The sequence below is a fragment of the Musa acuminata genome, chromosome BXJ1-9 (assembly GCF_036884655.1).
Source record: "Musa acuminata AAA Group cultivar baxijiao chromosome BXJ1-9, Cavendish_Baxijiao_AAA, whole genome shotgun sequence".
Classification (NCBI taxonomy): domain Eukaryota; kingdom Viridiplantae; phylum Streptophyta; class Magnoliopsida; order Zingiberales; family Musaceae; genus Musa; species Musa acuminata.
Window position 1 is genome coordinate 48,811,513 of NC_088335.1, and position 13,488 is coordinate 48,825,000.

General features: G+C 40.0%; 1 protein-coding gene across 1 annotated transcript; it reads right to left on the reverse strand.

Annotated features, from left to right (window-relative positions):
* Nucleotides 1-10,772: 10,772 nt before the first annotated feature.
* Nucleotides 10,773-13,477, reverse strand: LOC103999397 (fatty acyl-CoA reductase 1-like). Its single transcript, XM_065084821.1, has 10 exons — nucleotides 13,338-13,477; nucleotides 13,125-13,228; nucleotides 12,658-12,860; nucleotides 12,480-12,580; nucleotides 12,183-12,375; nucleotides 11,930-12,091; nucleotides 11,742-11,823; nucleotides 11,375-11,641; nucleotides 11,150-11,277; nucleotides 10,773-11,037 (listed from the first exon to the last, which is right to left on the reverse strand). The coding sequence occupies exons 1-10, from the start codon at nucleotides 13,414-13,416 to the stop codon at nucleotides 10,884-10,886; spliced, it is 1,473 nt and encodes a 490-aa protein (XP_064940893.1). The 5' UTR covers nucleotides 13,417-13,477; the 3' UTR covers nucleotides 10,773-10,883.
* Between the last annotated feature and the right edge of the window lie 11 nt (nucleotides 13,478-13,488).

Here is a 13,488-nt window from a genome sequence, read left to right on the forward strand (position 1 = left end):
TGTGTTGATCATGGAAGCCTTGTGTAAGATAATTAAGCATCACAAAAGAACCAGATTGCAGTTTTGTGCCACACAGAGCACAATATTGTTGTCACCGTAGCCAATAATTATGATCTAGCAATGGATGACGGTAGGAAATTAAGAGCTATACATTACCTCTGTCGTCTCAATCTTTTGTGTTGATCATGGAAGCCTTGTGTAAGATAATTAAGCATCACAAAAGAACCAGATTGCAGTTTTGTGCCACACAGAGCACAATATTGTTGTCACCATAGCCAATAATTATGATCTAGCAATGGATGACGGTAGGAAATTAAGAGCTATACATTACCTCTGTCGTCTCAATCTTTTGTGTTGATCATGGAAGCCTTGTGTAAGATAATTAAGCATCACAAAAGAATCAGATTGCAGTTTTGTGCCACACAGAGCACAATATTGTTGTCACCATAGCCAATAATTATGATCTAGCAATGGATGACGGTAGGAAATTAAGAGCTATACATTACCTCTGTCGTCTCAATCTTTTGTGTTGATCATGGAAGCCTTGTGTAAGATAATTAAGCATCACAAAAGAACCAGATTGCAGTTTTGTGCCACACAGAGCACAATATTGTTGTCACCATAGCCAATAATTATGATCTAGCAATGGATGACGGTAGGAAATTAAGAGCTATACATTACCTCTGTCGTCTCAATCTTTTGTGTTGATCATGGAAGCCTTGTGTAAGATAATTAAGCATCACAAAAGAATCAGATTGCAGTTTTGTGCCACACAGAGCACAATATTGTTGTCACCATAGCCAATAATTATGATCTAGCAATGGATGACGGTAGGAAATTAAGAGCTATACATTACCTCTGTCGTCTCAATCTTTTGTGTTGATTATGGAAGCCTTGTGTAAGATAATTAAGCATCACAAAAGAACCAGATTGCAGTTTTGTGCCACACAGAGCACAATATTGTTGTCACCATAGCCAATAATTATGATCTAGCAATGGATGACGGTAGGAAATTAAGAGCTATACATTACCTCTGTCGTCTCAATCTTTTGTGTTGATCATGGAAGCCTTGTGTAAGATAATTAAGCATCACAAAAGAACCAGATTGCAGTTTTGTGCCACACAGAGCACAATATTGTTGTCACCATAGCCAATAATTATGATCTAGCAATGGATGACGGTAGGAAATTAAGAGCTATACATTACCTCTGTCGTCTCAATCTTTTGTGTTAATCATGGAAGCCTTGTGTAAGATAATTAAGCATCACAAAAGAACCAGATTGTAGTTTTGTGCCACACAGAGCACAATATTGTTGTCACCATAGCCAATAATTATGATCTAGCAATGGATGACGGTAGGAAATTAAGAGCTATACATGACCTCTGTCGTCTCAATCTTTTGTGTTAATCATGGAAGCCTTGTGTAAGATGAAATGATGAATAGGGATAAACTTAGCCAACACCACTAGAATCAAGAAAAGCATAAACCAGCACTACGAAAACAAGATTCCTAAGCTCGATTCCATGTCAGTCCCTAAGTTAAAGTAGTACCATATATGTTTACCTAATCTTTCACATACGTTTCCAAGTTAAAGTAAAAGTTATTACAACATCGTTATATTCGTTCATAGAAGACTAAAGAAGTTACTTCAAATCTGCATCAGATCAGTAGGCAATATTTGTTTTCCTTCATTAATCAATACTCAATTGAATAACTAAGCCAACCAGGAAAAGAGCGAGAGCGACGCCCATACTTCCAGAATCTAACTCCAATCTCAAAACAATATAATGAGATGTCTTCAAAACGATAGATTTCGACACTATATGAAGAATTAAGCTGCACAAGGTCTTTCAAAATGATAATTTGTGATACAACTCTCTGGATCACCAGACTGTTATTAACTTGTCGACAGAGTCTAAATTATAACAAGATTACAGTGGAAAGCATATCATATGATCAAAGCAATCATCCAGTTCCAATATATCAACAGAAATGAAACGCGAAAGAGGAATAAAAGCAACCATGTTTCCAGGAAAAATAAGATAAAATCCAACGCATATACGAAAAGAAAATGAGCAGATGACAGGGATTGATCTAAACGTAAAAGATGCCAGCTCGAGGGTAAAACTGCAAACAGATCGAAGTCTAGAACGAAAGAAATCGATCAATAGGCCACAAAAGATTCAGGTGAACATGATCATCATAGAAACCAAATGCTCCTTGAAAGCATAAAAAATCTGTAATTATGCTAAATCAATAATGCGGAATTAACCTATATGCCAGGATTTGAAATTCAATACATAGATCTAATATACGATGCGTACCTTTTGATGCCATCCGTTCAGAGATCTTGTTTGATCTGCTCAGCACCGTGATCCAAGATTGCTGCGCTCCGTCTTTAATCCGATCGCGCTGCGGAATCTGCAGGGAGTGCGAAGCGTAGACCCTTTCTCCTCTCTTCCTATCCTTTCACAGGATCACACAAATTGATGGATTTGGGGAGAGGGTTTTGGGGGAGAGAGTCGAGGAGAATAACTGAATTCCGGAGAGATGCGTCTATACGTGTGACGCGCTAACACTGAATTCCGGAGAGATGCGTCTATACGTGTGACGCGCTAACACACTAACCACCCTTAACAACCCCTAGAGATCCTGTCCTTTAATAGGCGAGAGCAGAGGGTCTACGATGAGATGAGATCTCAGAAGATATCCTCCCATCAAGAATATCTCCGAGGAATCGTTCCGTAGTGGACTTAGTCTTGGCTAAAATATCGCAACGGAACCCAATTCTATTATATATCTTATTCAATAAAAGGCCACATATTCTAACATTCTCCCACTTGGCCCATTAATTGATAAGATATAAAAGAGATACAAAATCAAAACAAACAAAACAAAATTTGTTTGAAAACAATTTTACCTAATTGGATTCCAAAAAATTTTTGAAAAGCATTTTATACATGGCCATGTTTTAAAAATAAGCCAATAAGTCCAATAATCACAATAATACTATATTAAGTCCAACTATCAATGCGAGTCATAGCGGTTGTATTTCATCAATGTCATACTCCCTTCTATGTACCACAACATTGTTAGTCTTTCCTAACATAGTCCATAATGACCCCTGTAATTTGTCTTGTCAAGACAATCCTGTTGTTACATTCAACCATAATATGCATAAACATAAATGTAAACAGGATAGCAGAAACAGATAACTTTAATTAAGTAAAATGTCAATAATAGCATCCACATAAACATGCATCACCATATCCTTTATGACTTGCTCACAAGCCCCATTCTAAGAACATGTTCTTTGAATATTTTGCACTGTAAGGCTTTTGTCAATGGATCAGCAATCATCATAGTGGTGCTCAAGTTCTCAATTGACACTTGCTGTTTCTGGACTCTTTCTCTAACCACCAAGTACTTTATCTCAATGTGCTTGGAACCACTAGAGTACTTGCCATTCTTAGAGAAGAAAACTGCTGCGGTGTTATCACAAAATATCTTCAGCGGCTTGGCAATTGAGTCGACCACACCAAGTCCTGAGATGAAATTTCGCAGCCATAAAGCTTGATTTGTGGCCTCAAAGCATGCCACAAATTCAGCTTCCATTGTTGATGATGCAATAAGCGATTGCTTTGCACTTTTCCAAGAAATTGCCCCACCAGCTAACATAAATACAAATCCTGAAGTGGACTTCCTGCTGTCGAGGCAATTTGCAAAATCAGCATCTGAATATCCAGTTACTTCAAGCTGATCAGATCTCCTGTATGTGAGCATATAATCTTTTGTCCCTTGTAGATATCTCATTACTTTCTTTGCAGCTTTCCAATGTTCCATTCCTGGGTTGCTTTGATATCTTCCCAGCATTGCAACTGCAAAACTGATATCTGGTCTTGTACAGGTTTGAGCATATAATAGACTTCCAACTGCGCATCCATAAGGAATATTCTTCATTTGATTCTTTTCTAAGTCATTTCTTGGGCACTGATTTTGACTGAATTTTTCACCTTTAGTAATAGGCACATCATTGGTTGAGCAAAGCTGCATATTAAATCTCTCCAAGATACGATCAATATATCCTTTCTGAGACAATCCTAATAATCCTTGAGATCTATCCCTGAATATCTCAATGCCAATGACATAGGATGCCTCATTCATATCAACCATCTTAAAGTTCTTGTTGAGAAACATCTTGGTTTCGTGCAATAAACCAAGATCACTACTGGCAAGTAAAATATCATCCACATATAAAACCAATATAATAAACTTGCTCCCACTTACCTTCAGGTATATACACTGATCAACAGTGTTTTCCTTAAATCCGAAGGAAGTAATGGTATTATGAAACTTTATATACCATTGTCTGGAAGCTTGTTTAAGGCCATAAATGGATTTCTTAAGTTTACAAGCCCAACTTTCTTTTCCCTTTTCTATGAATCCTTCGGGTTGTTCCATATATATTTCCTCATCCAGATCCCCGTTCAGAAATGCCGTTTTCACATCCATCTGATGCAACTCAAGATCATAATGAGCTACTAATGCCATAACGATTCTCAATGAGTCCTTTTTAGAAACAGGAGAAAAAGTCTCATTATAGTCGATGCCTTCCTTCTGAGAAAAACCTTTGGCCACAAGTCTGGCTTTATATCGTTCGATATTGCCCGTTGAGTCGCGTTTTGTCTTAAAGACCCATTTACAACCGACTCTTTTACAATTATTGGGCAATTCAACGAGATCCCAGACATCATTCTGTACCATTGATTTTAACTCTTCTTTCATTGCATCATACCATTTTTCAGAATCGTTACTTTCTATGGCTTGTGAAAACGATAAGGGGTCTCTTTTTATTCCTATATCATAATCTGATTCTTGTAGATATACAACATAATCATCAGAAATGGCATGTTTCCTTTTCCTTTGAGATCTTCTCAAATCTTCCAATTGTGATTGTTCTACAAGATCATCAGCGGCGACATCAACATCATGTGAGAGTTCTTGGATGTTATTTTGTTGTTCACCCTCATCAATACTCTCATTGATTTGAGGAACAACAATCTCTCGGACAGGAGATGATATGGGAGAATTAACCTGAATCTCCTCAATATCAAAATTAACCCTTCGAGATTTTTCACTCCCACTGATTTCGCCATTTTCTAGGAATTTTGCATTACCAGATTCTACTATTCTCATACTATAATTAGGGCAATAAAATCTGAATCCCTTGGATTTTTCTGGATAACCAATAAAATATCCTGAAATAGTTCTTGGATCCAATTTCTTTTCATGTGGATTGAATACTCTTATCTCTGCAGGACATCCCCAAATATGTAAATGCCTCAGACTGGGCTTCCTACCAGTCCATAACTCAAATGGAGTCGATGAAACTGACTTGCTAGGAACCCTGTTCAAGATGTACATAGCTGTCCTAAGAGCTTCACCCCACATCGACTCAGATACAGAGGAATAACTCATCATGCTCCTAACCATATCCATCAGAGTACGATTTCGCCTTTCAGCAACACCGTTCTGCTGTGGCACACCTGGTAATGCATATTGAGCACAAATACCCCGTTGTTCTAGGAATCTAGCAAAAGGACCAATATTCTGACTAGATCCATCATATCTGCCATAAAATTCACCACCTCTGTCAGATCTGACAATTTTAACTTTTCTATCTAATTGTCTCTCAACCTCATTTATGTATACTTCAAGAGTATCAACGGCTTGAGACTTTTCATGTATTAGATAAACTTTGCCATATCTGGACAGATCATCTATAAATGTGATGAAATATTTTTCTCCACTAAAACAAGGAATATGGAGTGGTCCGCAGATATCAGTATGAATAATCTCAAGGAGTTCTTTACTTCTTGTGGCATTTTTCTTTATATGTTTAGTTTGCTTTCCCTTAATGCAATCTATACAAATATCAAAATCAGTGAAGTCTAAATGTTCCAAAATATTATCCTTCACTAATCTTTCAATTCTTTCCTTGGAGATATGCCCCAATCGTCTATGCCACAATATGGAAGATCTTTCATTATTGAAACTACGTTTCAATCCAACATTTGATTGCAGGGTCATTAGTGTCTTTGCAAACTCAAGATCCAAATTAATTCTGTACAAACCATCACACAGAATTCCAGAACCAACTTTTATTGAATCGTAAAATATGCTGAGTTTGCCACTACCAAAAGAAATACAATATCCCAACTCATCAATTCTAGAAAGAGAAATCAAATTTCTAGAAATTGTAGGGACATAACATGTGTCAACAAGATCCATCAAGTGACCCGTCTCTAAGCGTAGACGATAAGTTCCCATTGATATCACTTTCGCTTTAAGACGATTTCCCATAATGATGAATCTTTCATGTTCTTTTGGTTTCCGAATTGAAAGGAATCCCTGCATGTTATTTGTAACATGAGTTGAAGCACCGGAATCAATCCACCAAGTGTTAGAAGGAACTTCTGTAATGTTTGATTCGAAACATACAAAGGTCGAGTTAATACCTTTCTTTTCGAACCAAGTCTTGCGTTTAATGCAATCCTTCTTCACATGTCCTTTCTTGCCACAAAAGAAGCACTTTACAGTAAAGGCTTTCTTTTCATTATTCTGTTTAACATTTCCAGACTTAGCAAATCTCTTTGATGGATGATGCTTCAACTTTCTTTTCTTATTACCACCTCCTTGAGTAGTCGTCATGACATTATATGAATTTTCCTGCCTTAATCTCAATTCTTCCTGAACACACATGCTAGTCAACTCATTCAAGTCCCACTTATCTTTATTTGTATTGTAATGAATCTTGAATGGGCCAAACTGAGAAGGAAGAGAATTGAGAATAAATTGCACAAGGAAGGATTCATCAACATTCATGCCTAATGTTTTAAGTTTTGCAGCTTTGTCAGCCATATTGAGGATATGATCCTGAATTCCTCGAGTACCATCATACTGAGCCGTAGTCAGTTCTTTCATCAATGTGCCAGCCAATGACTTATCAGCAGATTTAAATCTGTCTTCAATAACCTTTAAATATTCCTTTGCGCTAGTTGCCATCGGTAATGAAGTCTTTATGTTATTTGCAATTGTCATTCTTATGAACATTAAACTAAGCCTATCAGATCTTTCCCAAGCCTTCATTTCATTAACTTGTTCTGCAGTACTTTCATCAGTCAAGTCTGCAGGCTTTTCAACAAGTAATGCTAGATCAAGATCTAATACGCCTAGTGTGAATTGCACATGCTCTAACCATTCTGAATAATTTGATCCAGAAAGTACAGGGACACTTGAAGCATATGAGTGTATATGCGGAAGTACCACTGCAAAAAAAGATATATAACAACATTAATGCTTTGAGTTTGTCAAAAATTGATGAACTATTGATATCATCTATATTACACCTTTGGGTGAAATATTGACATATCTAGTGTTCACTCAAGAATATTTTTGGAGGACTGATACCATCCTTGAGGAATAGGTATTGTTACCTTTGGGTATACAACCCTAAACTGCAAGGATATCTAAATAGTATCATCCTACCCCATCACATAATTATTTGAATTAGATTCTCCTTTGGGATTATCTAAATCTCATAATTATATGTGCCATTATGAATATTATTTCTTTAATATCATTTAGGACTAATTCTTTAATATTATTTTATAAGTCATTAGTCCAGGTCACTTTGGTGGCTACAAGACTAATGCCATGATATAAAATAAAAATGTCCTATAAATGATAAAACTTTTATTGTAATTCATATCACAAAAGTTTATCATCCTAGACCACTTTGGCAGCTACTAGTCAGATAGAACTTAGGGAAATGAATTACAAATAATATTCATCAATTTATTTAATTTTTGCTAAGCAATTCAATAATAAAATGACCATAATAATTATTGAATACTAATGCAAAACAATTCAATAATAAATAACCATAATAATTATTGAACAATAATGTAAAACAGTTCAATAATAAAATAACCATAATAATTATTGAACTTTAATAAAAAGCAATTCAATAATAAATAACAATAATAATTATTGAAATTTAATGCTAAGAAGTTCAATAATAAATAACAATAACAATTATTGAACTTTAATAAAAAGCAATTCAATAATAAATAACAATAATAATTATTGAACTTTAATAAAACTCATATGATAATTTCAAGCATATACATGTGAATAAATAAATAAAAATTCCAAAAACAATAATTGGATTTTAATTTTATTTACCACATATATAATGAATAATTCATATGAGAAACCCATAAAATAAACCATAATTTATAGTTTTTTTTTTTTTTAATCAAAATTAAATCCAATCAAATAATCAAAAATTATAATCATGATTAAAATTAATCATAATTATAATAAATGATATTTATCAATTTTATAATTGAGAATATAACCTAAATTTCTCAATTTCATAATGATAAAAAACCGAAAATATTTGATAGGATATAAAATCGAAAATATGCGAATGGCAGAACTGTAATTTGGCAGAAATTAGACCCGAGGGCAAAACCGTAAATATGTTGACAGAACATAAACTGTAATTACGATATTTGCAAAGGGTAAAACTGTAATTTTTCAAAAAAACCCTAGCCTCGAGGGCAGAAACGTAAATATGCCAAAACCCTAATCTGCCATCGCCGCCGCCGCCGCCTGCGCGAGCGGCGCTGCCGCTGCTGCCTGCGGCCTGGCCGCCTGTACGCGACTGCGGGTTGCAGCCTGTGCGCGGCTGCCGCCTGTACGCGGCTGCCGCCTGTACGCGGCTGCCGCCTGTACGCGGCTGCGGGTTGCCGCCTGTGCGCGGCTGCCGCCTGTACGCGGCTGCGGGCTACCGCCTGTGCGCGGCTGCCAGCGACCGCCTGTGTGCGGCTGCCAGCGATAGATCTAGTCTGCGCACGGCCACTGCCGCCACGGCGCTGCCGCCGCGGGGCATACTGCTCATGCGCGGCCACTGCCGCTGCGGCGGTTCCTGCCCGCGGTTGGCTGCTGCCAGGACGCGGCCGCCGCCTGTGCACGGCCTACTCACGCATGGCCGCCTCCTGGGCTGTCTGCCTGCGTGCGGCCGACCGTCGCATGGACGGGTTCTGTGATGCCGTCGCACGGACGGAGTTCTGTGATGCCGTCGCACGGACGGAGTTCTGTGATGCCGTCGCACGGACGGAGTTCTGTGATGCCGTCGCACGGACGGAGTTCTGTGATGCCGTCGCACGGACGGAGTTCTGTGATGCCGTCGCACGGACGGAGTTCTGTGATGCCGTCGCGTGGACGGGGTTCTGTGATGTCCACATATGGGACGAGTTCTGTGATGTCCACATATGGGACGATGAGTTCTGTAATGCGTACGCTACTCGGCGTAATCGCAGATTTGCAGCGAGGTCGACGGTGACCATTACTGCTTAGCAGTTCTTGGAAGATAAAGGTAATTATGCATCGTAAATTAATTTACAGATCTAATGCATGATTTCAAAAAACCGGGCTCTGATACCAATTGAAAGCATAAAAAATCTGTAATTATGCTAAATCAATAATGCGGAATTAACCTATATGCCAGGATTTGAAATTCAATACATAGATCTAATATACGATGCGTACCTTTTGATGCCATCCGTTCAGAGATCTTGTTTGATCTGCTCAGCACCGTGATCCAAGATTGCTGCGCTCCGTCTTTAATCCGATCGCGCTGCGGAATCTGCAGGGAGTGCGAAGCGTAGACCCTTTCTCCTCTCTTCCTATCCTTTCACAGGATCACACAAATTGATGGATTTGGGGAGAGGGTTTTGGGGGAGAGAGTCGAGGAGAATAACTGAATTCCGGAGAGATGCGTCTATACGTGTGACGCGCTAACACTGAATTCCGGAGAGATGCGTCTATACGTGTGACGCGCTAACACACTAACCACCCTTAACAACCCCTAGAGATCCTGTCCTTTAATAGGCGAGAGCAGAGGGTCTACGATGAGATGAGATCTCAGAAGATATCCTCCCATCAAGAATATCTCCGAGGAATCGTTCCGTAGTGGACTTAGTCTTGGCTAAAATATCGCAACGGAACCCAATTCTATTATATATCTTATTCAATAAAAGGCCACATATTCTAACACTCCTACCATCATCAACTCCGTATCGGAACCCACAGAAACAGTATTTCTTCACCTGACGAGGCAGTGGAAGCGATCGAAGATCGAGATGACTCTGGAACGTCTTGGTTGCGAGAAGCGGCTGCAGAGCAACCCAGATGAGAACGTACCTTCTCGACATGGAAGGTGGCAATGGGGCTTATTTATAGGGTTTATGAGGTCCGGGCCGGGCCGAGCCGGGCTGGACCCATGGATTAGGATCCTCTCCAAGTAGAGGGATCCGACTGTACGTCGAATCCACGCACTTTAGATGGAACCCGCATCAACAGACGGTCGAGATGTAGCAATTGGAAGGCTAGATTAGAAGTCACAATTGAAGCGGAAGGGCTTCGGGTGGCCGAAGCGGTGACGGTGGACTTCAGCACTGGTCCTTTGCTTTACCCACGCGTTTGTGCCGTCTCGAATGTTCCACCTGCCTCGTGATTTCGCATTAAGCGGGACACCGCACTGCCGCCAATGACGGATCGGGTGGAAAGGGCGGGTGACTTAATAGCTGGTAGAAACAATTATTTGAGTCGTCTCTTAGTTTCTGGTGGCCGGCCTTTTAAAGCTTGATTAAAGAAGATGCAGTAGATAACAGCAACCTTAACAAGGAATGCAGGATCGACATAGCTGCGAATTAACGCAATTTATATTTTATTTCCACCAAGAGGGGTTTACATCCGATGACAACTTTTAATAGATAGCGCATCAAACATCCTGTTGTTCATCTTTGATGGCTCACTTGAATGCATATTTCATTACACCTGGGATATGAATGCTACTGAAGTAAGCCTCCCAGTCAATGTGCTTGGGATCAAAATCAAACATCTTGGCCTCTGCGTCGTCCTTCTTCATCGCCATCCTCAACCTCTCCATGTTTAGATCATCAAAGCTTCAAAATGTATTCAAGTCATTTACATGATTTCTTCTTTTTAAAATGGCTTTGTTAATTAAAAATAATAATCTTGTACAAATCATCTTTAAATCAAGAAAAAGTATCCTACCATCCATCGAAGTAGGCGTAGGGTTTGTAAAGTTCAACAAGATACATCACGTACTTGTACTTCCGGTTGAGTTCATTGTATCCGCGAGCGATTCGTCCACAAGATAATAGATTGAATAGGTGCATTACCTATCGAGAGCAGTCACAGTTCGCATGCAGAGTGAAGTAGGGCTATACATCAAAATGCGTTTGGCAGAATCGTGCAGAGCTGTATGTACGGACTGACCTCCAATGGCAGCTTGTATCTCAGAGTCATGAAGACGCGGAATCTGACCATGCTTTTGATGAAAGAAAGCCTCTTTGTCGGCATGACACTTCCATCTCTCCCGACGCGAGGGTTGGCAAGGAAGTAACGGAAGTGACAATGCTCCAGGGTGGCGTATGTCACTGGATTTCTCACGGACGAGCCCATGTGGTAGATGAACTCGGCCTGCTGCTTCGAGTGAGCTGCCATGGTCGCCATCATCGCATTCACCACCATGTCCCCGGGCACCTGCATCATTAGGATCATCTCAGAACGATAATACCCAAAAAAAAGTGTGGATTGCTGATGGGTATGTGGGTCGAAGCTTTGTTCGGACGAGAGAACGAACCACGTCCATGATGACATCGAGATCTCCAAAGAAGCATGTGATCTTCCCCTTCGCGTAACCTATGATTACGCTGTCGATCGTTCTGCACAACAACCACCACACACCGGCTGTAGCTCTAAGGTGACAGTGCAAATCTAAAACGCAGCGACTCCATCGACTGGAGTCATGTTAGATAGATAGATAGATACCGTGTTCCTTCGACCCAACCCGGCAGTGGATCACTCTGAACGCTTGTTATGATCGTTGGGCGTAAAATTACCATCGGCAGATCTCCTCTCGAGTGTCCAAGCAACATCTCACCCATCGCTTTGGTGAAAACGTAGGTGTTTGGCCAACCAAACAACTTAGCCCTTTGGGATGCAAGAGATTTGGAACGAAGAGAGATCAGCTCAATGGCTCAATCTATGAGATTAGGAGGACGAGCGACGATAAGGGTCAAACCTGTTTATCCCCAGTTCCTTCATGGCTAGCTTCTCTGCTTCCTCGGTCGCGTCCTCTGCACGGAGCTCCCTCTTCTTCTTGTCCGCCAAGCTTAGTTCTGCTTCAATGTCCAAGTAGGAGTCCCCCGTGAGGGTCTCTCCCATGAGAAACTTCTTCTCCAAGATCAGTCCGCTTTGCACGCCAGCTACATAAGCTGGCAACGAGTGGAAGATGAGATCGTTGCAAGTTATTAATATGCACAAAATCTTATGTCATGTGTTAGAATGGTATCTTGAATCAACTCGAAATGCAACGTACCGGTAGAAACATGGAGAAGCATTTGTAGCCTAACACATCGTTTGGCAAATTCCAAAATATGCTTGGCTCCGAGGACATTGATGCCCAACGCAACATCATATCTGTGAGTTATCAAGTAAATTTCGCTAGCAAGAGTCGCAACCTTGAGATCACATCTTTGTTTGTTTTGTCCGATTACCTCTCATCAAAGTTGGTGGTTGCAGCTACATTGACAACAACCTCTACTTCCTTCCACAAGTTTCTTCGGAGATCAGAGTCATGTATTCCTAAATCTTCCTGGACTATGTCGCCAGCCAGAGGAACAAGTTTGCTCGCAACAAATGAATGGAACCCGTCGCCGTGTTTGTCTTTTAGAACCTTAAATAAATCCTTTTCTAGTATCTATAATGAAAAGAAAAAGATGATTAATTCCAAGAGTTGAACAATCAGAAAATACATATGCACAAGTAAACCGTAAGTAGAATTAAGCCTAATTTCTAGACTCATGAATCTGAACCTAAGTTTTTGGTGCAAGCGAAAGAGAAGAGGAAGAGGTATATTTCTTGCACGTAACTTTGGTAAGCCAAAAACTTGTAGCTTGTGTGTCCATTAAGCTTCAATGACAAAAAAGAAAGAAGAAACCCCTTTGAGGAGGAGGAGTTGCACCTCAGTTTGCACACGCCGGTTGGCGGATGCGGCATCACCGGCTCTGACGAGGAGGAACAGCTTCTTGACCTCGGGTTGAACCCTCAGCACCTTCTCCACGAATACTTTCATCCCAAACCAACAACGAAAACAAGCAGAACACACACAAAGATCAGTAAAGATTGTAAAGCACATTTTGATGTTTTCCAAGAGATGTTTGTGTGAGAGGAGTACTTTTTGCCAGGAAGCCAGTGGATCCAGTGACCAGAATGCTCTTGTTCTTGAAGAACTTCACGATTCGTATGCTTTCCATGTCGCTGCTCTCGAGAGCGAAGCCTCTGTACGTGTTTGTGTAGAGAGAGAGAGAGAGAGAGAGATGGTTTGG

Bases quoted from the DNA above. Each gene is read 5' to 3' on its own strand.
- LOC103999397 (XM_065084821.1), bottom strand. From the start codon at position 13,416: ATGGAAAGCATACGAATCGTGAAGTTCTTCAAGAACAAGAGCATTCTG. The intron at 13,229-13,337 runs GTACTCCTCTCA...TTGGGATGAAAG, and splicing joins CACTGGCTTCCTGGCAAAAA to TATTCGTGGAGAAGGTGCTG. The intron at 12,861-13,124 runs GTGCAACTCCTC...TTTTCATTATAG, and splicing joins ACCGGCGTGTGCAAACTGAG to ATACTAGAAAAGGATTTATT.